This window comes from Phacochoerus africanus, chromosome 3 (genome assembly GCF_016906955.1).
Source record: "Phacochoerus africanus isolate WHEZ1 chromosome 3, ROS_Pafr_v1, whole genome shotgun sequence".
NCBI classification, from domain to species: domain Eukaryota; kingdom Metazoa; phylum Chordata; class Mammalia; order Artiodactyla; family Suidae; genus Phacochoerus; species Phacochoerus africanus.
Window position 1 is genome coordinate 159,786,483 of NC_062546.1, and position 27,703 is coordinate 159,814,185.

Sequence of the window (27,703 nt, forward strand, 5' to 3'; positions counted from 1 at the left end):
AGAGGTATGCTATTTTCCAAGTGAATTCGAACCATGTTGGCCAAATAATCTAAATCATTCACACCAAAGACAAAGAATTTCAGGATTTTTTATACTACTTATGTAGATTATAAATATCAAAGATCATGAGTGTTCAATCTGTTTAAGCACCTCAAATGCACAGAAGGCAATTTAATGAATGAAGTTGGTGGTGATGATGGTGATCTCAACTCACGGCTTCCCTTGGCCTGTACAGAAATGGAATCAATCATTCTGTTACCTCTTGTGTAATCACAGTGTGTATTTTTCTGTTGAATTCTTACCAGAAATGTTACAGTGTGAAAGCTATAAGCGAAGGATGATGGCTGTCATGTCTTTAGAAGTAATCTGCCTAGCAAATGATGGATACTGGAAAAGTATTTTGGATGCAGGTGATGTAAAATCAATTAACTATCTTTTGCTTATGTATTTTACATAGAGATATAGTCAATCACTTTAAAATGTACTTTTATTTGTGAAGATAACTTTTTTTTTTGTCTTTTGTCCTTTTAGGGCTGTACCAGCGGCATATGGAGGTTCCTAGGCTAGGGGTCTAATCGGAGCTGTAGCTGCCAGCCTACGCCAGAACCACAGCAACGCAAGATCCGAGCTGTGTCTGCCACCTACACCACAGCTCATGGCAACGCCAGATCCTTGACCCAGAGATCGAACCCGCAACCTCATGGTTCCTAGTCGGAATCGTTTCTGCTGCTCCATGACGGGAACTCCCAATGTGAAGACAACTTTTTAGTTGATTTTAAGTTTCTATTTTTCTTTTTTCTAAGACATTTCCTTTACCTGTCGGCCTTATTTTGTATTCCAAGCAGAAGTTGCACAGGATCAAAAAACTATACAAAATCCCATTTCTTGAAAAGTTTGCAAACTTAAAAATATTAAATTACTTCACCATAATACCTCATGTTTACTTTCACTTAAAAATTATCCCTATTCTGTATTTATACACTTTATTTATAAAAATAACAGTTATATTGTCAGGCCTGGTTCATAACTAGCTCCGCATTAAGAACTCAGGCTAGGAGTTCCCGTCGTGGCGCAGTGGTTAACGAATCCGACTAGGAACCATGAGGTTGCGGGTTCGGTCCCTGCCCTTGCTCAGTGGGTTAAGGATCCGGCGTTGCCGTGAGCTGTGGTGTAGGTTGCAGACGCGGCTCGGATCCCCCGTTGCTGTGGCTCTGGCATAGGCCGGTGGCCACAGCTCCGATTAGACCCCTAGCCTGGGAACCTCCATATGCCGCTGGAGCGGCCCAAGAAATAGCAACAACAACAACAACAAAAAGACAAAAAAAAAAAAGAACTCAGGCTAATTGCTTACCCTCTCTATGCCGAATTTTCTCATTAATAAAATAGTTCCTACCTCATAGGATTGTTTTGAGAATAGCACTTCTCATGATAACTTTCTAAAATGATGGAAATATTCTATCTACACTGTCCATTATGATAGCCACTACTCTAATGTGAATATTGGGCACAAATTAGATGCTTAATAAATATTTGTTGAATGAATAAATGAATGAAAAATTATTACAGTTAGTTCTCTGTGTTCTTAAAAACGTAAAGAAAGCTCTTTATCCAAAAAGTGAATCATAGATAAACAAGTCATGATGAAGCTTTCAGTTAAGGTAGCTAAATACAGACATACATCCCTAATTATACCCATTATATTTCCAGCATGTCATGTGTGTTCCATAATGTACTCTTTACGTTTAAGTAACATTCAACTGAAGCCAGATTTTCCATTTTCACCATGCCCAATGATTTCCATCTTCAAATCAGTTGTAATTAATGAGGCTAAGGTTACTTTTTACTAGATTCGGCACTTGTCATTTTTCAATTGCTTGTATCAAATATGGGTAAAATATAATAAAATGCTCAAATAATTTTCACAGACCACTGCCACATAAAGTTGACACAATAATCAGAACTAAACTCTTACCATGTGGTAGCTCAAATAATTTACTTATCAATGATCTTAAGCGATATTCAGTGTTTCAAAGGTGGGTTAATGTTGCCAATATGAAACTTATGATTGTGTGCTGTGTGAAAATCAAATGTGTAAACAATGAGAGCTGCCTATACTGTAGACAAGACAGAAAAGTGCATCTGTGTAGGTTCAAGTGATAATTTTATAAATATTTTATAGACTTGTTTGCTAATTGTTTATATGGCAATGCCATATTTTATTTAAATCTTATCATGATAAATTGACTATAAATAGTTAGAAATGATTCATGCTTTTTCTTGATCTTTTCATTGTAGGTACCATTCCTGCTTTAATCAATTTATTAAAAGGTACAAAAATAAAATTACAGTGCAAAACGGTTGGGTTATTGAGTAATATTTCAACCCACGCAAGTGTAGTGCATGCTCTAGTGGAGGCAGGAGCCATTCCAGCTTTGATCAACCTACTGGTTTCTGATGAACCTGAATTACACTCTCGATGTGCTGTCATTCTATATGATATTGCTCAATTTGAAAACAAAGATGTTATTGCCAAATGTGTAAGTTCATTCCACAGAACATCATTTTGACTGACACTAACTCTCTCATGAAGAAGCTAGAAAGATGCTACCATTTCTTTATGCAGTGGCCCTCATAAACCTTCAGGGAATCATGCCAATCTCCATGAGGATGCCTAAGAGTAAACCTGCCACAATCCCATGAGCGTTGACAGTAAATAATAGCAAAACAATGCCAGAGCAAGCACAGAAAGGGTTGTTTATTTCCCCTGTCCTGAAGTCCCACAAGGTGATACAGCGGGCTCAGGTAGATCCAACCCACATATTGGGTGTGTGCCAAATCTGAGAAATCTTGAGCTTAAGTTAACAACCAGTAAGCAAGCCTATTCTTTTCTGGGCAGTAGACATTACCACATCTTTCAAGAGTGATTGCTACAAACAAATCCCGAGGCATGGTGCAGGTGAGAGAGCTTAGCAATTGTGATATACTGGTAGGAGTGCAAGAAGCCCAGAGGAAGACTTTCTCAACAAAAACATCTGGTAAGACAACAGGGAAGACAGGCCAACTGTTTTTGCAGCTCTAGGGGATGTGGTTGCTTCTTGTTTAAGGGAAGATATTACAAGAAATACCACCACCTTGGCTATTTCCTTTCTGGCTGGTAAATGAAGTCTAATTATGCATCAGAAAGAATTAGAAAAAATTTATTGTTTTGGGAACACCAAGCAATTTTTACCATGCTGTATTTCTTCAAATAAAGCCCACCCATTATGTCTATTAATGTTTTAGGTAAGATGGATTTGAAATATTTATAAGTAAGGTTACTTTTATAGTTTTCTTCAGGTGACGCTTTTTCACTATGGATTGAGTCATTTAACATTATAAAATATACCCTTTTTGTCAAGTGTAATTTTTTTTGCTCCAAATTCTGTCTTGTTCAAAATTTGATTTGTGATCTTTGTTTTCTTTTGTGCTCTTAGGTTTAATTTGGCCTTGCCCATCCTTTTCTTTTTAACTTTTTAAGAGTCATATTATTTCTTGCTGGTTGATTTGTTATCATTCATTTAGAAAATATATTAGAAATTTTCCCCTCCCCCAGGCCCACAACCAGAGTTCATCAGCTAGTCTTAGTCATTTAGACGCTACAACCTCCAGTGATTCTGATCACCCAGAGTTAGGATAAATGTGTATGTAGTATATGTAGGTTTGTTTTGTATTTCGCTTTTTGTTGAGTATAGCACATTTACATTTATTGATATGACATATTTAATCTTAGTTCTGTCATATTTTGTTATCATTTTTGGTTTTTCAAAAATCTCCTATTGTATGACCAGTGTTTTCCTCTTTTTTTTCTTTATCTTTGCAGTCCAGGACTTACACATCAATTCTAGTTCCTAATTTTCCCTGGGGCTTCCACATTTACCTTTGTTTATTTTCAAAATATGTTCTTGAATTCATAGCTTCAATTTTTTTCTGTAGTATTCTTTCAGTTCATTCATAAACAAGTACCTTTTGAGGGTTTATTATGCCGAAATACACTTCTAAATGCTAGGGTTACAGCAGTGAACAAAACAAAATCCCAGCCTTCATGGAGTTTTTATCCTAGTTGGGGGTAACAAGACAATAAACAAGAAAATAAACCAATATATAATATGTTGGATGAGAAGAGGTTTTAAGGAGGAAAATAAAGCAGGGAAATGGCAAAGGGGGAGCTCGGCAAAAAATACTTCACTAGGAAGTTGGCATTTGAGTATAAGCCTAAAAGAGATGAGGAAGTGTGCCATGTTTTTCTGTTGTGAAGAGCATTCTAGGCAGAGGAAATGAGTGCAAAGTAAATGAGTGTGCCTGGCATAGTCAAGGAATAGCAAGTAAGCAAAAACAGCTGAGGAAAGAGAAATAGGAGGCACCCTTAGCTGGGTAATGGTGGAACACATCATGTACGACCATGTGAGTAATTGTTAGATAGCTTGGCTTTTACTTTTTTATGTTAAGCCATTGAGTAATTTTATTCTGAGAAGTTTCATGAAGAGATTTTTATCATTCTACCCTCTGGGTTGAAACAAGGGTGGATGCAGCAAGACTAAAGCTATTTGAATAATCTAGGTAACAGATAGTGGTATCTTGAGCCACGGTGGTAATCGTGGAAATGGTGAGAAGTAGGCATATTCCGTATTATTTTTCTGAAAGTTGAGTCACCAGGATCTATGGGAAAGCTAAAAGACCCAGACGGACCTCAATGGAGACTAAGAAGGAATGGTCAGTGAGATAGGAAGAAACCTGAGGAATCTGTTGTCCTATTTGCCAAATGAAGAATGTGTTCCAAAGAGGAGAATAATCAGTATGTCAATGCTGCTGTAAGATGAAAGTCAAAAACTGACTATTGAATTTATTGATCACTGAATGAACTAAATACTTCTCTTTGGGAGCACCAGTTATTTGCGTATTGCATCATCTTTTCCTGTTTTACACAGTATTATTTTCTGTTTCATTTCTCCCCTCTCAATCCTATCCTCTTTGTATCTTGCTACATTTTTTGAACTTACTTATTTTTATGTGGATTAAACTTTGGCTTTTATATTTCTACACATTTTTCCCAAGCTTTTCTAGCTGTTCTTCCACCTCCCCTTGTCTCAAAAAATCTTCCCTGAGCACTGGTGTCTCTCCTGTGTACCCATGTTTTATAGAGGCGATTACCTATTTTTTTTTCATTGGCAATATTATAGCATTTTTGGTTAAAGTTTTTCATCTGCTTTGTGGCATAAGTCTTCTTCATCCATCGTAAGCTTTTCCTATTATTTTTTCTTGTTTTGGGCAGATCTTATTCTAGTTTTTTTTTGTTTGTCTGGTTGGGTTTTTTTTTTTTGGGGGGGGGGGGTCTTTTTTAGGGCTGCACCCACATCATATGGAAGTTCCCAGGCTAGAAGTAAAATAAGAGCTGTAGCTGCTAGCCTCTACCACAGCTGCCACAACATGGGATCTGAGCTGCGTCTTTGACCTATACCATAGCTCATGCCAACGCTGGTTCCTTAACCCATTGACTGAGACCAGGGATCAAACGTGCATTCTCATGGATACTAGTCGTGTTCGTTAATGCTGAGCCACAAAAGGAACTACTTGTCCTAGTTTCTTTTTAATCATTACTCACTTGGAATTAGGTGAGGTCTTTCTGGTCTAGCTATTTTCAGGAAATATATGTGGCCAGGGGCCCAGATCCATATTTAGGCTAACAGGAATATGACATATGCTACAGGGTTATATGCATGGGTCATTTCAGCTTTACTTTCTCTCAGCCGACAGAGACTGGTGCATGGTACCATAATGTAGATTCTATTTCCTTCACAATGCAAGTCTCTCTCTTCCTTTTTAACTCTCTAAAGACCCTGCCACTATCCTGCATACCCATTCTTATTGTTCCACACAGGCAAGTGTGTGTGTGTGTGTGTGTATTTTCCTGCCCCTTAAGGTAGGGTCACTTACTTTGGAAAACTGTGTTTTGTCAGATCTTTCTCACCCTTGTTGGCTACTCATAAATATTACGGTTCAACATTACAGATATCACCTAGCTTTATTGAAAATGACATTACATTTCTATTTCTTATCTTCCTTAATATTCTTGCATTATTTCTGTTATTAGGAAGCAATGCCATCTTTCTCCACTTAAAATTAGGAAATTATATTCACATGGAAATTATATTCACATTTTAAGATAATATTTTTTGTTGTAAAAATATAATTATCAATTGCCAGTGCAATGTCTGCCAGGGCAAATATTTCCCAGTGAGCACTGTATTCAATTGACCTTATTCAGTTATTTCACTTTTAGATACTTATATGTTATAGTGAACTTGTAGCCTCAAATTATTTTGGTACAGAGGAAGCTATTTTAAAATATATTTATAAAATACTTACCTTAATATTAAAGCATAATATATGTTCAAAGTTTTAATAACTGTCATTTAACATGACATATCAGTAGATACATTTGTTTATGGGCACTTGTTCTCTCCTAAAAAACCAGTTATTTACAGCAAGAAAGATTATAGATGTGTTTTTAAATAGAGATTGCATATACCCTCAATTATAACTAAATTTTTTGTTTATTTTTAGAATGGAATCCCAGCTCTGATAAATCTCTTAAACTTAGACATAGAAAGTGTGCTAGTAAATGTAATGAACTGTATACGGGTATTATGCATGGGAAATGAAAACAATCAAAGAGCAGTGAGAGACCATAAAGGTATCCCATACCTTATCACATTTCTGAGTTCTGATTCAGGTGAGCTTCTATTTCTATACTATCCCTTTTAAAACTGACCAGATATTAAGTGAAGCAAATAAGGATTTGGACTTTTCCTATATGAATAATGTCTTGGATTTATCTCAGGATAAATCTGGACATATGTAATATAACCTAATTTTTGAACACTTAAATTTAAAACTCCTGGGTTTATAAAAGGAATTGACTCTAAAAGCCATAATTTTTAAAACATTTAATTAGACATGTTTGTAAATGTTAATTATTGGCATGAATAATGAAAATGATGTAGTTAATATGTCCAGGGACTTAGGTAGGTGTCTCCTTGTATGAATAACACACATATTGGTCACTGAAAGCTATTTTTCAAGTTACAATAAGGACTTCAGATTTGCTATTAGATATTGATATCAAAATTCAAGATAATCAGGTCATTAGGCTGTCAAGACTCTGAAGTGCATATAAGTACCAAGAACACAAGAAGCCATGAGTTCATTTCTGCAGTTATTGCAAGTGGTCTTAGGTTCTGTAAGAATTTTCATTCAACTTGGCATAAAAAATTGGGGAAAAGCTTCTATGTTTTTCTTCTTGCTCAGTTTATCATCTGTCTTTCTATTCTAGTTCTCTAAGAATGAATACAGAATAAATATGTTGGTTAAAATGCATAACAAGAATTTTCTGTCATGGCTCAGCAGTAACAAACCTGACTAATATTCATGAGGACACAGGTTCTATCCCAGTGGGTTAGCAGCACAGGGTCTCTGCTCAGTGGGTTAAGGATCCTTCATTGCCATGAGCTGTGTTGTAGGTTATAGGTGTGGCTCAGACCCCATGTTGCTGTGGCCTAGGCCAGAAGCTAGCTCTGATTCAATCCCTAGCCTGGGAACTTCCATATGCCATGGGTACAGCTCTAAAAAAAAAAAAAAAAAAGAACCAGTTAGAGCTGAAGAATACAAATAATAGAAATGGAAAATGTACTAGAGCAAATCAATGGTAGAGTAGATGATAGAGAAGAATGGATAAGCAAGCTGGAAGACACAGTAATGGAATCACGCGAGCTGAACAGAAAGAAGAAAAAAAGGATTTTAAAAATTAGGATAGTTTAGGGGACCTGTGGAATAACATCAGATGTACCGATATTCATATTATATGGATCCAAGAGGGTAAGGGAGAGAAAAAGGACAGAGAAATTATTTAAATAAGTAATAAGTGAAAACTTTCCCAATCTGGGGAAGGAGACAGACATTTAGGTCCAGGAGGCACAGGGTCCCAAATAAAATGAAACTAAAGAGGTCCACACCAAGATCCACTATAACCAAAATGTCAAAAATTAAAGATAAAGGGAGAATCTTAAAAGTTAAAAGAGAAAAACAACTTTTTACATACAAGGGAACTCATATCAGCTGACTTCTCAGCTGAAACTTTGTAGTCCAGAAGACAGTGACATAATCTATTCAAAGTGCTGAAAAGAAAAAACCTATAACCAAGAATACTCTACCTGGCAAGGTTATCATTCAGAATTGAAGGATAGGAAGAGAATTTTACAGACAAACAAAAGCTAAAAGAGTTCATCATCATTAAACTAGCCCTATAAGAAATATTAAAGGGAGTTATCTAAGCAGAAAACAAAAGGCCACAACTAGAAATAAGAAAATTATGAAAGAAAAAATCTTACTGGTAAAGGCAAACATCTAATAAAGGTAGTGAATCAACCACTTATAAAGCTAGTAGTTAGCTTAAACAATGAATTTAATAAATCATCTATATTTATAATAAGTAGTTAAGGAATACATAAAATATAAAGATGTAAAATATGATGTCAAAGCATAAAACAAGAGGAAGGTTAAAAATGTAGGGCTTTTAAAAATGTGTTCAAACTTAAGAGATCATGAACTTAGAACAGACACCTATACACATAGGTTATTATATATGAACCTAATGGTAACCAAAAATCCTAAAACCTATGATAGATATACAAAAAAATAATGAGTAAGGAATCCAAACATAACACTAAAGATAGTAATCAGATCACAATGGAAGAGAGCAAGAGAAGAAAGGAATAGAGAAGAACTACAAAAACAACTAGAAAACAATGAACAAAATGGCAATAAATACAGGCCTGTTGATAATTACTTTAAATGCAAATGGACTAAATGCTCCAATCAAAAAACATAAAGAGGCCAAATGGATAAAAAAACAAGACCCATAAATATACTCTCTACCAAGAGACTCATTTTAGATCTGAAAACACACATAGACTAAAAGTGAGGGGATGCAAAAAGATATTTCATGCTAATGGAAACAAAAAGAAAGCTGGAGTAGCAATATTTACATCAGACAAATAGACTAAAACAAAGACTGTAACAAGAGACAGAGGGCATTATATATTGATAAATAATCAAACAAGATATAACACTTACAAATACATATATATGCTCCCAACATAGGGGTGCTAAAACACATAAAGCAAATATTAACAAACATAAAGGGAGAAATTGACACTAACACACTAGTATGGGACTTTAACATCCACTTACATCAATGGGCAGATCATCAAAACAAAATCAATAAGGAAACATTGGTCTTTAAATGACACATTAGACCAGCTGGACTTAACAGATATATATATCCATCCCAAACCAGCAGATTACACATTCTTTTCAAGTGCACACTGAAATTCTCTGGATATATCACACATGAGACCACAAAACTAGTCCTAAAAAATTTAAGAGGATAGAGGTTATATCAAGCATTTTTTCCAACCACAATGGTATGAAACTAGAAAAATTGGAAAAACACAAACATGTGGAGACTAAACAACATGCTACTAAAAACCAGTGGGTTAATGAAGAAATAAAAGAGGAAATCAGAAAATATCTTAAGACAAAATAAAATTACAACCTTTCAAAGTCTATGGGAAGTTTAATAATACAGGCCTACCCCAGGAAATGAGAAAATCCCAAATTAACCTTACCCCTAAAGAACTAGAAAAAAAACAACAAACAAATCAGTTAGTAGAATAAAGGAAATAATAAAAATCAGAATGGAAATAAATGAAATAGAGACTAAAAATTTGAAAAGACTGAAAGTAATAGCTGGTTCTTTGAAAAGACAAGACAATTGATAACCTATACCCAGACTCATCAAGAAAAAGAGTGGCCAAATAAAATTAGAAGTGAAAAAGGGGAAGTTATAACTGACACTACAGAAATATAAAGCATCATAGAAGATTACTGCAAACAATTATACACCAACAAATTCAACAACCGAGAACAAATGGATACATTTTTTTTTGAAATATACAATCTTCTAAGACTGAATCAGGGAGAAATAGAAGCAGACCAATACCAGCACTGAAAATATAGCAGTAACCAAAAAACTCCCAATAAACGAAAGTCCAGGGCCATTTATAGAAGACTTAACACCTATCTTTTTCAAACCATTCCAAAAAACTGAAGAGGAAGAAACACTTCCAAACTCATGAGGCCACCATTACCCAGATGCCAAAACCAAAGAAATATTAAAAAAAGAAAGAGAAAGAGAGAAGGAAAGGGAATTATAGGTCAATATTCCTGATGAACATGTATACAAAAATCCTCAACAAAATATTAGCAAACTAAACTCAACAATACATTAAAAGGATCATACATCATGTTCAAGTGGCATTTATCCCAGGGATGGTTCAATGTTCACAAATTAATCAATATGATATACCACATTAATAACGGATTAAAAATTCTATGATCATCTCAATAGATGTAGAAAAAACTTCTGACAAAATTCATCCATTTACAATAAAAACTCTCAACAAAGTAGGTATAGCGGGAACATACCTCAACATAATAAAAGCCATATAGAACAAATCCACAGTTAATACCATACTCAACAGTGAAAAACTGAAAGCATTTCCTCTACAATCAGGAGTAAGACAAGGGTGTCCACTCTCACCACTTTTATTCAACCTAGTATTGAATCTTTTGCATTTCTGTAAACTAACAGTGATCAGAAAGAGAAATCCCATTTATAATTCCATCAAAAAGAATAAAATACAGAATATAGAAATATAGAAATAAATTTAACCCAAGGAGGTGAAAGACCTGTACTCTTAAAAACTGTTAAGACACTGATGAAAGGAATTAAAGATGACACAAATAAGTGGAAGTACTTATCATGCTCATGGATTAGAAGAATTATTATTGTTAAAATGTCCATGCTACCCAGGGCAATCTGAGGATTCAGCAACATCTTTAATAAAATGCCAATGGCCTTCTTCATAGAACTAGAACACTTGTTTGAACATTTGATCCTAAAATTTTCATGGGACTGTGACAGACAAATACCCAAAGCAATACTGAGAACAAAGAACAGAGCTGGAGGTATCATACCCCAGCTCTATAGATTTCAAACTATATTACAAAGTTATAATAATCAAAATGGCCTTGTGCCAACACAAAAAAGAGACACATTGATCAGTGGACAAAATAGAGAACCCAGAAATAAACCCATGCTTATATTGCCAATTAATCTATGATAAAGGATATAAGAATATACAATGGGGAAAAAATAGCCTCTTCACTAAATGGTGTTGGCTAAACTTAACAGCTACATACAAAAGAATCAAACTGGACACTCTCTTATAGCATAAATAAAAAATAAACTCAAAAATAGATTAAAGATATAAATGTTAAGACCTGAAATCATAAAACTCCTAGAATAAAACAGCCAGTAGCCTCTTTGACATTGATTTTGGAAATATTTTTTTTTTAATCTGTCTTCTCAAGCAAGAGAGAAGCAATAATAAACAAATGGGACTAAATCAAACTAAAAAGCTTTGCACAGCAAAGGTAACCATGAACAAAACAAAAAAATAACCCACTGATTGGGAGAAAATATTCATAAACAATATATCTGATAAGAGCTTAATATCTAAAATGTATGAAGAACTCAAATGATTCAAAATGAAAAACCCTAACAATTTAATTTAAAACAGAGGAACTTAATAGACATTTTTCCAAAGAAGACATATGAATGGCCAAGAGAAATATGGAAAGATGCTCAACATTACTTATTATCAGGGAAATGCAAATCAAAACCACAAAGATAGCAAATAACAAGTGTTGGCAAGGATTCCAACAAGGGTTAGAGAAAAGATAACCCTTGTGCACTGTTGGTAGGAATGTAAGTTGGTATGGCCAATATGGATAACAGTGTAGAGGTTTCTAAAAAATAAAAATAAAAAAAACTACCAAATGATCTAGCAATTCCATTTCTAGTTATTTACCATCACTAGAAAACATAAACACTAATTCAAAAAAATAAATGCACCCCAATATTTATTGAAACATTACTTACAATAGCTAAGATATTGAAGCAACCTAACTGCTCATAGATAGATGAATGAATAAAGATGTGGCATGTATACACGACAGAATATTATACAACCATAAAAAAGAATGAAATCTTGCCATTTGAAACAATATATGGATAGATCTAGAGGGTATCATGCTAAGTGACATAAATCAAAGACAAAAACCATATTCACTCATATGTGAAATCTAAAAATCAAAACAAATTAGCAAGCAAAACAAAATAGACACAGATACAGAGAACAAACTGGTAGTTGCCTGAGATGAGGGAGATGGGGGTTGTGTGAAATAGGTGGGTTAAGAGGTACAAACTTCCAGTTATAAAATAAGTCATGAGGATGTAATATACAGCATAAGGAATAAGATCAATAACACTGAAATAACTTTGCATGGGGACAGATGATTACTATACTTTTAAGGTGATCACTTCAAACTATATTTAAGTATCAAATCAGTATGTTATACACTTGAAACTAACATAATATTGTATGTCAACTATACTTCAATTGAGAAAAAGAAAAAAATGGAGTTCCCATTGTGACGCAGTGGAAATGAATCTGACTAGTATCCACAAGGATGCGGGTTTGATCTCTGGCCTCACTCCGTAGGTTAAGGAGCTGGCTTGCCGTGAGCTGCAGTGTAGGTTGCAGATGCGGCTCAGATCTGGTGCTATGGCTGTGAAGTAGGCCAGCAGCTGCAGCTCGGATTCGACCCCTAGTCTGGGAACTTCCATATGACATGGGTGTTGCCCTAAAAAAGCAAAAAGCAAAAAGATAAAACAAGACCAACTGAAAGTCAATGTATAATGTATTTAGTTATTCCAATAATTTCTAGGACACTATCCTCATGGAAAAATATATAAACAGGAAGGAAATGCCTATGTGCCAAGATTTCTCCTAAGCATTGTATAAAACAGTGAAAAGCTGGAAACATATTTTTCAAAATGTTAATGTTTCAGGATATGAAATACACCCATTAATGAAATATTTAGGAGACACTGATGTTCATAAAGAATGGGAAAATGTTTACAGGTAAATTAAAATGCAGGATATTGTGTTTATAGTACAACTATGTTAAATACCTAACACTATTTAAAGTTATCTATCTTATATAATACGTATTACAAATATTTATAAAAATAGTGAATGAAATAAAATGAAATGTTCACATTTGGGTGGTGAAAATCTGGCCAGTTTTTCTTTTTTCTAGTTTTCTTTATTTTCTATAAGCTATAAATCTTGTTTTAAAATATGGGAAACTACTGATATGCTTCATTTTTATATTCCTACTTTTTGAGAGATTGATTTAACCAGTTCATTTCATTTGAAGATGTGTTGAAAGCTGTGTCTTCTGTTACAATTGCTGAGGTTGCACGTGACAATAAGGAAGTTCAGGATGCTATGGCCATGGAAGGAGCCATTCCTCCTCTGGTAGCTCTTTTTAAAGGAAAACAACTTAGTGTCCAAGTGAAGGGTGCAGTAGCTGTGGAAGCACTGGCAAGTTCCAATCCTGCTATACAGAGAGCATTTCTGGAAAAAATCATTAAGTAAATATCTTCTGAAACTCCTCAAGGTAGGAATTTTATGATTACTTGTCATTTTTTCTTGGACAAAGTATTCAATATTGAATTTAGTTAAGTTGGGAGTTCCCGTTGTGGCTCAGCAGGTTAAGAACCTGACTAGTATCCATGAGGATGCAGGTTTGATCCCTGGCCTGGCTCAGTGGATTAAGGATTTGGCATTGCTGCAAGCTGCAGCGTAGGCTACAGATGCAGCTAGGATCCGGGATTGCTGTGGCTGTGGTATAGGCCAGTGGCTCTGGCTCAGATCCAACCCCTAGCCTGGGAACTTCCATATGCCACAGGTGCAGCCCTAAAAAAAGGAAAAAAAAAAAGAATTTAGTTAAGTGAAAAGGAAACTAAAACAATTCTGGAATAAACATTTTATTAAACATACCTTCCTATGGTATTCAATAAATCCTCACTGAATGAATGAAATATTTTTTAAAAATAGGCATTTCAAATAGATATCAAGGAACAAGGAGCTGTAGCACTTTGGGCCCTGGCAGGACAAACACTAAAACAACAAAAGTATATGGCAGAACAGATTGGATACAACTTTATAATAAACATGCTTTTGTCACCATCAGCTAAAATGCAGTATGTTGGTAAGTTATTTCTATGCATAAATCTTCACAATATAGAATAGGACATTGGAGTGTTAGATGTGTTTCTTGCTTTTCTTTGCTAGGAGGTGAAGCAGTCATAGCTCTAAGTAAGGACAGCAGGATACATCAGAATCAAATATGTGAAGGGAATGGAATTGCACCACTGGTTCGCTTACTAAGGATAAGTAAAATAGCTGAAGGCACACTTCTGAGTGTCATCAGAGCAGTGGGATCCATCTGTATTGGTTTGTAAATTTATTCTCAATTTTTTAAATAACAGTAACACACTTCTCGTTCTCTCTGTCCCTACTGTTAAGAGCCCTTAACCGTATTTAATCTGTTACTATAATGTTTTAATTTCTCCAAGACCTTAATGAGTAAAAATGGTGTAATTAAGAGTATCAGTCTTGCTCTTGAATTCTACTTAGAATGGGAAATGAGGATCATAAGCTATGGCTATTTTGACTTAAAGTTATCTCCTTTTTTATATTTATTTATTTATTTAGACTTAAAGGAATCTCCTTTTATTTATTTATTTATTTTTGGTCTTTTTGCCTTTTCTAGGGCCGCTCCCGCGGCATATGGAGGTTTCCAGGCTAGGGGCCAAATTGGGGCTGTAGCCACTGGCCTACACCAGAGCCACAGCAACTCGGGATCCAAGCTGTGTCTGGGACCCACACGGCAACACTCACGGCAACGCTGGATCCCTAACCCACTGAACAAGGGTCAAACCTGCAACCTCATGGTTCCTAGTCGGATTCGTTAACCACTGAGCCACGACAGGAACTCCGGAATCTCCTTTTTTAAATTTGAGAAAAAAAAATTTTTTTTCTTCTTTTTTTCTTTTTAGGGCTGCACCTGTGGAATATGGAAGTTCCCAGGCTAGAGGTCGAATTGGAACTGCAGCTGCCAGCCTATACCACAGCCACAGCAACACCAAATCCAAGCTACATCTGTATCTATGCCATAGCTTGTGGCAATCTGGATCTTTAACCCATGGAGCAAGACCGGGGATCGAACCTGTATCCTCATGGATCCTAGTCAGATTCTTAACCCATGAGTCACTATGGGAACTCCAAGAGAAAAATATCTCTTATTTTGAATCTTAACAACTCTATGTTTTGAAGATATAGGAGAATTTCTATGCCAAGACACCTTTTTCAATTCCAGTCTCTTTCCATAATGATTCTTTGTTAATACAGTGGCCTCTAGGTCTAGTTGTTCCTTTTTTTTTGGCAAAGGAATTAACATTTTGGGATATCTGAAAAATGTGGAATTGTTAGTGATTGAACTATCAAAAATTAAAAAATCTGGTTCTTTGCTGACCTGAGTGAATGTATGGGGCTGACTGTAGACTGCCTCTTTTAGACGAAAGGGAAAAAAAAACAAACTTCATTTCTAGTCCACTGTATTTCCATTAAAAAAAATTCTAGCTGGATAAAGAAAGTAGGAATTGGTTCCAAGAATTTTCTTCCCTCCTTTCTTAAAAAAAGCTACTTTGCCAAAATTCAGTAACTGCTTCAAGGCAATCAAGTCAGATAAGATAATGTTTTGTTGTTGTTTTAGGCAGAGTCTATAGTATAAGTTATAGTTATTTCTAAAATTCTAGTAAATGACAATGCAAATTTGAAGTAACTGATATACATGTGTATTCAATTTCTTCTCATTAGTTCAATTCAAAGCTGTCCACATTTTCCATAGGCCATAGGTTCTCTTGTACAAGAGCAGAAAAGAAATTTTGCTTTCAAATTCACCAGCTTAGACTGTTTACACACACGCACACACACACCCCTCCTGTTTCTTCCTCATATTCATGTTTTCTTCTATACTCTTAAACATATGGAGCATATTTAAAATAGTTGTTTTAACATCTTTGTAACCAGTTCCAGCATGTCTGTCATTTCTGGGTCTCTATTGGTTGATTTTTTTCTTGACTATGAATGTGGGGTTTCTTAAAGCTCTATTGAAATGCAATCCACATATGAGAAGACATTTAAATAAAATATGCAATAGATTAATTATATTAAAGTGTACAGTTTGATAAGTTTTGACATATGTATTCAGCTTTGACACCATCAGCACAAATAAGTGAACATAATCGTCATCTCCAAATGGTTGTGTGCCTTTGTATTCTTCCTCTTCACACTCCATCCCTAGAAAACCACCAATCTGTATTCTATCACAATAGATTAATTTGCATTTTCTAGAATTTTATGTGGATTGAATTACATACTTTTTCCTTGCTTCTTTCACTCAGTATAATTATTTTGATATTCATCCATATTACTGTATCAAATATCAATAAGATACTTCTCTTTCAGTGCTTAGTATTCTTCTGTATGGTGTGATGGTTAATTTTATGCCTTATGATATACATACATAACACATACATATATATATATATCCTGCTGTTTCTCTTTCTCTGGAAAACCCTAATGTTATGGATATGATCTGTTTATCCATGTACCCACTGATGGAGATTGTTTCCTGTTTCTTGCCATTATAAAACTTATGAACATCCGTGTACAAGTTTGGTATAGACACGCTTTCATTTCTCTTGGGTAAATATCTAACGGTGCGACCTCTGCGTCATAGGGTAGGTGTGTTTAACTTTTTTGTTGTTGTTGTTTAACTTTTAAAGAAACTGCCAGACTGTTTTTCAAAGTAGGATTACCACTCTGCACTCTTACCAGCAGTGCATGATAGTTCCAATAGCTTCACATCCTCATTGACACTTAGTATGGTAATTTTACTGTAGTAGTGGGTGTATAGTAAATCTTACTGTGGTTTTAAATAGCATTTTCCTAATGACTAAAAACGTAGAGCATCTTTTCATGTGTTTATTTTCCATTTGCATATCTTCTGTTCAAATATCTTGCCCATTTTGTTGCCTTGAATTGCAAGCATTCTTTATAAATTCCAGAGGTACAAGTATTTTGTTAGATGTACGTTTTGCATAAATTTTCTCCCAGTGTATGGTATCTTTACATTTTTGTAACAGGGTCTTTTGAAAAGCCAAAGTTTTAAGTTTGAAGGTTTTGTGTCCTCTTTAAGAACTCCCTGCTAAACTCAAGATCATAAAGGTTTTCTGTTTTCTTCTGTATTTTGATGTATAATCCCTTTTGAATTAATTTTTGCAAATGGCTGAGATTCATTCCTTTCACATATGCCACCCAATGGTTTCAGTATCATTTACTGAAAAGATGATCTTTTCCTTCACTGAGTTAGCTAGGCGTGTTTGTCAAAACTCAATTGATTAGCTATTTGTGGGTCTATTTCTTGACTTTTTATTCTGTATTATGAGCTATCTACACTCTGGTCAGTAGGAACACAAAGCTATCCCTAGACATGTGTTAAGGTAAAATACTGTCAATATATTATGCTAGGACATCTTATCAGCCACACCTATAAAGATATGTTTGACTTTAACATTTCCAATATGGAAAAAAATATCCCACTGAGATGTGGATTCTTACAGGTGTCGCCCATACAAGCAATCCCGTTAGTCAACAATATGTTGTAGATGAAAATGCCTTCCCAGTACTTATTCAGCTACTGAGAAATCACCCTTCTCCTAACATTAAGGTATAGAATAAGGTTTTTTTGTTGTTGTTGTTCTGATAAAGTAAAAACTAACATAGCTATGACGTTTTAAAAATAATTGGATCTTTATGTAAGCTCACAACTATAATAAAAATACTTAATCTTTTAAACAAAGTTTTAAGCAAAACAGCTACTGCAGGAGTTCCCGGCTTCTGAACCGGACTAGTATCCATGAGGATGTGGGTTTGATCCCTGGCCTTGCTCAGTGGGTCGGGGATCTGGCATTGCTGTGAGCTGTGGTGTAGGTCGCAGGTGCGGCTCACATCCAATGTTGCTGTGGCTGTGCTGTAGGCCGTCAGCTGTAGCTCCAATGTGACCCCTAGCCTGGGAACTTCCATTATGCCATGGGTACGGCCCTAAAAACAACAAAACAAAACAAAAAAAAAGATACCTCTTCACATATACTGCAGGACCTGGTTGCTTCCCCCATGCCCTCATGTGGAACTTTGTGCTTGTAGGGCACATAGAAGGATATTTTCTCAGCTGTTAAAAATTATAAGGGATATTTCTCCAGAAAAGTTGTAAATGCCACTCTCTAGTCAAATTGAATTAATGGATTTTATGGCATCTCTGAATTGGTATATCCCATATAAAGATTTGTATAATGAAATATTATTTGATAAACCATGAGTGAAAAATACATTAATTTCTGAAAATCACATATTTAGGTTGAAGTGGCATTTTCCCTGGCATGCATTGTCCTAAGGAATGATCTGTTACAGAACGAATTACAAGGAAATGAAGGATTTAATTATGCTGATGTCCTTTATCTTCTTCACTCACAAGATAAGGTAATAACTTTATAGAATATTGGAGTTCATTTAAGAGAAAATTATTTTTAGATCACATCCTCAAAATTTCATCAAGTCTTTTTCATGGCAATATTTAAATGTGTTGTTTAAGAGGTGTAAAAAACCTCTTTGGTAGGTTGTTAGTTTCTTGTGATGGAATAATGTTATTTGGTACTTATCATAGTTGTCATATTTCATCTTTGACTCATCTTTGATGAGTCTAGACCAATTATTTTGAAATGTAGCCATTTCAATGTTTGATAAAGAGCCAAAAAACCAAATCTCTCCTGTCCTAGATGCATCAAATCTTTAATGTAGTTTTATAACCTTTCAACCTCCAGCCATTCACTTCTTAACCCCATATTCTAGAGTGGTGCTTCTGGAACTATTTGTAATGAAGTACCAGCTTTTTTTCCAGAAATTTGTTATGGGGAGATACCTTTAAAGCAACCAAACTTTAAATTTTGAAATGATTTTAGACTTTCCATAAATTCATAAAAATAGTAGAGTGTTCTGGCATATCCTTCATGTCAACCAGGAAATTAACAATACTATTAGCTAGTCTGCAAACTTCATTTACATTTTGCCAGTTTCTCACCAATGTCCTTTTCCTATTCCAGAATTCAATCCAGGATCCCACGTCTCTTTGGTCTCCTTTAATCTATGACACTCAGTTCTTTGTCTTTCATGATTTTCTGTCTTTCACGATTGTTATATTTTTGATGAATCCAGGCCAGTTATTTTGTAGAATGTCCCTCAATTTGAATTATCTGATGTTTCTCATGGTTAAATAGAGGTTATGCCTTTTGGCAACAACACCACAGTTTTCTTCACTCACTTTACCAGTGCATCATTTCAGGAAGTACTCGATGCGGTATGTCTTATAATTGGCAATGTGAACTTTGTACTTGATTAAAGTGGTGTCTGCCGTATTTCTCTACTATAAAGTTACTGTACCCTTTGTAATTAAGTATTTTGAGATGAGACCCCATTGAGACTATGGAAATATTGTCTTCTGCATCCTACTTTTGCTCACCAATTTTAGCATCCACTGATGCAATAATAATTACTGTGGTATTTGCATAATGGCAATTAAAAAAATTTCCCTTCTTCTTTTGACATTTATCAATTGGTATTTAACTGTAAGGATGAGCTGTTTCTTTTAAGTGCTTATTCTCAGTTTCTGTAATCCTGTTGTCAACCAGTTTATGGACTATCACTGGTCCATGGGCTATACTAACCCTAGAGAAATAGAGAAACTCCCAAATTCTTGTTATCTACAGTGCGTTTAGCAATAACGGAAGAAAACTGCCAGCTATATCTCTCTCAGTTCTGGGAGATTTTGAAGAAGAAAGGAGAGTTGTAAGGAAGAGCAATGAAGTCACTGCATTATTTTTTTTTAAATAATGAATTTTACTCTGTTGTGATATACTAAAAGATGAGGAAGTGTTGCTATAATATGGGCAATAATAGGGTGAGTAGTTCATGTCACTTTCTAAGCCACCTTTCTTCCTCCTCTACTCTATTCCTTTCACATTCTACTCTTATCCTATTCCTCAGGGCCACCCATCTTCTCCCCTTTTTTTCTACTGTCATTCCACTCTCACTCACTCTTCTTTTCCTCCCAGATTGTTACCACCTGCTTCACTTTCTGAGCCCTATTTCTTTTTCTTTTTTTCTTTTTGCCTTTTCTAGGGCCACTCCTGTGGCATATGGAGGTTCCCAGGCTAGGAATCCAATTGAGCTGTAGCCACCCGCCAGGGCCAGAGGCACAGCAACGCGGGATCCAAGAAGCCATGTCTGCGACCTACACTACAGCTCATATTAACGCTGGATCCTTAACCCACTGAGCAAGGCCAGGGATCAAACTTGGAACCTCGTGGTTCCTAGTCAGATTCATTAACCACTGAGTCATGACAGGAACTCCTGGACTGTATTTTTTTTTTTTTTTTATCAATACCTTTCTTCTTGCCTGTGACCATGTGACTATTTTGTATGTGCGTAATTTTTGGTATGGAAATTTTCAAACAGAAATAGAATGACAAAGTAATGAATTCAAATATTCCCATGACCTAGCTTTAGCAATTATCAACTAATGACTAATCTCATTTCTTTTATATACTTCCTCACTCTCCCTATACTATTTAGAAAGCAACTCTCTGGCATCATATAATTTTATCTATAGGTATTTCAGTATGTATATATGGCATTTTTATACAGTTAACAGTGGCAGAAGAAAACTCACTAAGATGAATGGTTCTATCTTACAATATTCAAAAAATATTAAAAATAAGAATTAGTGCTTAAGATTCTGTCTTTTGGGTCGTTCTAGAGACCCACCATACTTGTTAATATATGGCAAGCAAACAGACTCTAAGAGAGAATTGGCTTTTGCTCTATTTGCCCAGAATGTTAAAATGTGACTTTTAAAAGGAAGTCATTTTTCTTTTATTCTCCCTTAGAATATAGTACATTAGAATTTTCCAAATGCACTTTAAGAGATGACAGAGATCATTCACAATGCAAAAAATTCAATATGTATCATACAAGGGAGGTTTAGATTTCTCAACTCTGATATATTGAAATAAAACCATATTGAAACAAAAAAGTTGAATGAAGGTTAATGAAATTATGAAGTTTCCTGTTACAATTTAGGTGTTCATTTGCATAATCAGTAATCTAACATTCCCTTAAAATTTTTTTTTTAAATTTTATTTATTTATTTATTTATTTTTTGTCTTTTTGCCATTTCTTGGGCCGCTCCTATGGCATATGGAGGTTCCCAGGCTAGGGGTCGAATTGCAGCTATAGCCGCTGGCCTACGCCAGAGCCACAGCAGCACAGGATCTGAGCCACGTCTGCGACCTACACCACAGCTCATGGCAACGCCGGATCGTTAACCCACTGAGCATGGGCAGGGATCGAACCTGCAACCTCATGGTTCCCAGTCAGATTCGTTAACCACTGCGCCACCACGGGAACTCCAAAAAAATTTTTTTTTTCTTTTTTTAGGGCTACACTTGTGGCATAGGGAAGTTCCCAGGCTAGGGGTTGAATTGGAGCTGCAGCTGCTGTTCTATGCATGGGATAGGAGCCACATCTGCTATCTATGCCACAGCTTGCAGCAATGCTGAATCCTTAACCCAGTGAGTGATGCCAGGGATTGAACCAACATCCTCTCGGACACTATGTCAGGTTCTTAGCCTGCTGAGCCACAAGAACTCCTACCTTCAAAAATTACAAAAAAATTTCTCTTCTCCCTGATATCACAACCTAACTCTCTATTTTACTCATTCAATTACATTTTGGACTTATCCGTTTCCCCCAATAGTGTCATATTTTACTCTCAGAGATAAGATGCAATGTATTTTAACAGGCAAGAATTTAAAAAACTATTACCTTAAGTAACATGATAGATGAAGTAAGTTAAAGATAATGCATGTTTCTCCTATTTCTAGGATATCTGTTTAAAAGCAGGCTATGCATTAACCCTTTTTGCCTTCAATAACTGCTTTCAACAATACTTAATGTTGGAAAGTGGAAGAATAACCATATCAATTTTTGAACCTTTTCTTGAATCGACAGTTGAAACTGAGAAGGCAATGGCAGCATTTCAGGTATAAAATTGAAGATTAAACTTCAATCAATATGTCTTTTTAGTGAAAACTGGAAAATTAGAAAAGGATCTAGAAAAATGTATAATGATTTATAAAATTCACAGTATTTTTCACAACAGCCCCTTCCACTTCATATAAACTCCATCATCTGTGAGGATTTCTTCATTTATATAGAATTTTACAAGTTACAAGGCACTTTTGACTTTATACTTCATCTGATGCTTTATAACAACACTATCAGGTTGATAGGCATATAGTATTATTTTCATCCCCCACCCCCCCATTTCACAAGGAGATAGGTAGAGAACCATGGTAGTTAGGGTCCAAGACAAGTTTTCCAACTGCAAATCTTTAGCTGATCACCTAATTCTTCAACCATATGGACAACTAAATGTATATGGATTCATCTTGGTCTTATTCTCTGTTCTTTTTCTGTCCTATAACCTTTAGTATTTTCTGTGAACCCACACTTCAAGAATGCAAAAGTTGCAAAATTGTAGAAAGAATAACATGGCTCACGATGGTCACTGCAGTGATCAGATAGGGATATGTACTCTAGCTCCTCCCTGTACCACTTGTGTCTCTTCTACTGAATTGTACCACTTTACTTCTTTTGCCTTCCTCATGAGTAAATGCTTAGTTACAGAAGCTGAGTAGAAAATGTTCAATGATTCTATGCTTTTTTGTCTTCAGATTATTATATTAGCTAAAGTCATTATAGATGTGGACCACATTACTCTGACTGCAAGAGGTATTACTATTTTAGTTGATAGTCTATATTCAGATCATTCCACTACTATTGCCTTGACAGGTAAGAAATAACCAGAAGCTCATCTTATCCACATAAAACTATTTTCAAAAAGAATTTTTTTTTTGTAATCTGAGCAATAATAATAAGCCTGATACTCCATCACATGGTTTGAAGAATGAACTCACATAAGTCTACATAGAACAATGAAAGTCTTCACTGCACCCCAAATAGAAGCTGTCTTCCTAATCACTTTTTGAACCCCTAATTATTTTTTCTGGAATTTAAAATGAGAATTCAACTATGAGCCACCACCAACAAAATTTACACAGTAATTTATAATAATACAGGCAGATTTATACTGATAACCTGTCTGGTTTCCTCTTGACTAATTGTGTATATGTGGCTAACATTTATGAGTTCTCTATGTTGCTATGCACTATAGCAAAGCAAAATGGACCAAGAGAGTTCCTGACATACTTAGCGCTAATTTTGTAACTATATCTACTTCAGACCCAATTCTCCAAATGATCAATATGTTAGTTCACTTGATCTGTCACACTCAACAAACATAAAACAGTATTAAAGTGACAGCCATAGGAGTAACAACCACCAAAAAGAAAAAAAGCGTTTTTTTTTTTTTTTGGCTTTTCTAGGGCCGTACCCGCAGCATATGGAGGTTCCCAGGCAGGGGGTAGAATCGGAGCTGTAGCCACCAGCCTACGCCACAGCACAGCAACGTGGAACCTGAGCTGCGTCTGCAACCTACACCACAGCTCATGGCAATGCTGGATCCCCAACCCACTGAGCAAGGCCAGGGATTGAACTCACAACCTCATGGTTCCTACTCAGATTTGTTAACCACTGAGCCATGACGGGAACTCCTGTTTTTTAATTGAAATGGATTACTGAACACAGCAAAGGAAACTACACTTGCTGCCCCAGAATTATATTTTTATAGAGTATATTTACTTGGCATAGAAGGTAAATTCAAGCAAACAATAACTTTCTGATGAAAAGCAGCTAGGAAAAAACATGTTTAAAAGAAGTTATTAAATATATATTTTATATCTAAATAGCACTTTATTCAACATCGTAGTAATTCTTTGACTCTGAAACAAACAATTGTAGTGGCTCAAATTTTATTCCACAAACTCTTTTGTGTAGAAATGTCATAGTATACATGACATTATATTAAATTCCCCAGGCTGGTAGAAATTGAATCTCAAAAACTACTGGGCTTTCTCTGCATTCCCCCATCACAGTCACTTGCACCTCTAGTGTCATATGCATGTCGGGAGTATCTCAAGAAAAGCCGAATATTTAGTTCTCAGATATAATGTAAAATAAATGCTATGTTTAATTTCCAAATTGATATAATTTCCAGAAGAGGGTCCAAAAGCACAGAAATTTTGCGGAGACTGAGATTTCTGTTTCCAAGTGTCTGGTTTTCTTACATGCACGGCTTAGCCTTTCTTCAAAGCTCCTGCTCCTATTACCTATTGCAGTCTTAGATTCTCTGCCCTTCCCCACTTGTTCCCAATTTCTTACTCCCTCTCTTTAAAGACACCTTTCTCCCTTCCTCCTAGCTTAATGCCTTCTATAAACTCAGGCTTCTGAAAGTATTAAGCCTGAAAGAAAGGTTAGCTTTAGACAATTTTTGCTCTGGGCATCCAACTAAGTCCTCCTCATCCTGAAACATAAATACAAAGGCCTTCCTGGCTTTTCATGGAGGCTGGACAAAAGTACAAGGAGAACAAAAACTCAGCTAATACCTCACTAAAGTAAGCACTGACAAATGAAAAAATATATTTACATCTTAAATTCTGTTACACTTATTAGAACACAGCAACAATATTGTGAAAGAATATTTCATGAAACGCTAAAAGAAAAAAATGAGTTCGAATGAAGCAATTTTAAGTTAATAGCTGCACATTTATTTAATTATGAGATGACTTTACTACTTCAATCCCCAGACATTTCTTCTTATGGTAAGAACTTCAATGATCTTAAACTTCAGTGTGCAATACATTGCTTGATTTAAAAATACCACTAAGCTCTTAACTCAAAGCCACTTGAATCGCAAAAAGGACATTAACTTTTCTTAAATAGTTCAAACATTATGTTCATAGTCATTAAAAAAAAAAAAAAGAACCTAAAACTTCAAAACCAAATATATTCCGAAGCCAAGAGGAAGAAACTCTAATTTTTCAAAATTTTGCACTCTTAAACTTTTATACTTTTTTTTGTGACAGAAAGCCAAACCATAATTTTGGGGAAAGTTTATTCTACATTTAAAATACACATGCTTTTTTTCAGCAATTCTTCATTAAGAGAGATATCTTTATGACTTTAATCTCAAAACTGTAATATATGACAATGTATCAGTTTATAATAATTAAATAACAGGCTTTTTTCCCTCTTGTTTAATTTATAGGGAATTTAATAGCTAGCCTGGCTCATTCTAGAGCTGGTATTCCAGAAGCATTTACCACATTAGGCACAATCCAACGGCTCTGCTATCATTTGTACTCAGGACAAGAAGAGGTAAAAAAAAAAGAAAAAAAAGCAATTCTAAAATAGATTATTTTAAAAATATAATTTGCCTCTCTCACTTCTGTGGGCTAATTTCCCCATAGGTTGAGTGTTATATAATACTTTACATTACTAACTCACAATCTGATGATTTTTCTAGTACTACATCTACCATCCATAATTCTGGTTCCCACAAAACATACACATTTGTTTTAACTTCAATATTAAAGATTCAATCTACAAATAAGTACATGGATGATATACAAATTTATAATTATTTATAAAATATCTTAAATTTTATAATTAAAATCACTAATCAATGAAAGAAAAATGCACTGGAAAGTTTTCCTTACCTGTCAGCAGGATTAGAGTGAGGGTGCATGAAGACCAGCCTGGCCATAGTAGTGTTTTGTTTCCAAGTGTTCCCTTTGCTTTTCCCTCAGGGTCTAAGGCAATATTTTTCCAACTTTAGGGTACATTGGAATCACCTGGAAGACCTGTTACACCACAGATCGCCGGGCTCCATTCCCAGAGTTTCTGATCTATTACATCTGGCATAGGCCCTAGAATTTGCATTTCTAACAAGCTCCCAGAAGCTGAGGCTGCTGGTCCAGAACCACTGTTGAAGGTGTAGAAGATAGATGGGCATATACAGCAGTCCAGGGCCAATGTAAACAAAAATATGTCAACCCTCTGGAACCCTGCATGGGCCTGGTTTACATTCATTTTTTGGACATTTCTTATGCCACCATGAAAGATTTTCCTAAGAACTGCCCAGGAATGTACATTTATTACATGAATAATCTAATTACTTTGGAGTCAAAGGCGGAGACAGTATTTCCTTCAAAGAAAGAATTACTTTTTCTGGAGTCCATGACCTGATACTTGTGCTTGTTTCTTTGGTTTTGCCCGTGGAAAGTTGAGTTGCTTTCCTGAGTGGCATATTTTGAACTTACTTTTCTGCTATAGTCTTTTATCTAGTTTCCTACATTACAATCACCTGTGCAGTTTTGAAAAATCCCAAAGTTCAGTTCAATGCACCCCCAAATAATTATATCAGTTCCTAGGGGGTGGAATCAGACATAATTTTCATAGCTATCCATGTGATTCCAATGCACAATGAAGACTGAGACCTACTGTTTTAGTTCATACTCAGTGGTTCTTAGGCTGCCCATTCAAATCACCTGTGGCCTTTTGTTTATTTTTTTACGGCTGCCCCTGCAGGATATGGAAGTTCCCAAGCTAGGGGTCAAATTGGAGCTGCAGCTGCTGCCCCACACCACAGCCACAGTAATGTAGGATCCGAGCCACATCTGTGACCTACACTGCAGCTTGTGGCAATGCTAGATCCTTAACCCAGTGAGTGAGACCAGGGATTGAACCCACATCCTCATGTACACCATCTCCTGAGCCACAGTAAGAACTCCATCCTGTCACTTTAAAATAATACACAATGCCAGATTCTACTAGGAAAGTCTTATATAGTCGGTGGGCTTTTTTTTTTTTTTTTTTTTTTAATTGGTGATTCTAAAATGCAGTCAGGGAATTCTCCTGTGGTGCAGTGGGTTAAGGATCGATGTTGTCACTGCTGTGGCGCAGGTTCAATCCCTGGCCCAGGAATTCCCAGATGCCGCAGATGCAGCCAAAAGAAAAAAATGCAGTTAGGACCAAGAACAACTAGAAATCAATGACAATTGACAGCCCTCTCTAAAAATATGGCTGCTATGCTTCCACCTACAGACTGCCATTGGGTGACAGAGATATTTGCTATACATAGCTAGAGACCTTCCTATGAAATATTTAATAAGAGCACTGGGTTAGGTATTTTAAGAACAAAGCTCAATGGTTAAGGAGAAACTGTTTCTTCTTCATCTAGGTTCGCATGGCTTGCTCCAGTGCTCTTGGCTACTTAACTTACAACGCAAATGCTTTCCGCATCTTATTAAAGGAATGCAGAAATAAGCCTAATCAGTTCCTTCGTATAACAAACAATATCAGCAGAGATGCAAGTATAAACCCAATGTTTTTAAAGGAATTTCAAATGCAACAAAGAGTGGGACTTCCTTCTTTAAGGTATTGTCCCTATATATCTGAAATTGCAGCAGTGAATTTTTTTAAAATTTTTTGCC

The 27,703-nt window shown here is 35.5% G+C and overlaps 1 protein-coding gene across 1 annotated transcript in view; it reads left to right on the top strand.

The window, feature by feature from the left end:
- ANKAR (ankyrin and armadillo repeat containing) overlaps positions 1-27,703 on the top strand; it is a 59,762-nt gene that overhangs the window by 26,941 nt on the left and 5,118 nt on the right. The window contains 13 exon segments of the mRNA XM_047773063.1: positions 306-410; positions 2,296-2,537; positions 6,601-6,769; positions 13,444-13,649; positions 13,651-13,686; positions 14,127-14,280; positions 14,364-14,525; positions 17,759-17,865; positions 18,552-18,674; positions 22,133-22,291; positions 22,985-23,102; positions 25,477-25,586; positions 27,451-27,647. Of these exon segments, the coding sequence (XP_047629019.1) occupies positions 306-410; positions 2,296-2,537; positions 6,601-6,769; positions 13,444-13,649; positions 13,651-13,686; positions 14,127-14,280; positions 14,364-14,525; positions 17,759-17,865; positions 18,552-18,674; positions 22,133-22,291; positions 22,985-23,102; positions 25,477-25,586; positions 27,451-27,647 (1,888 nt within the window).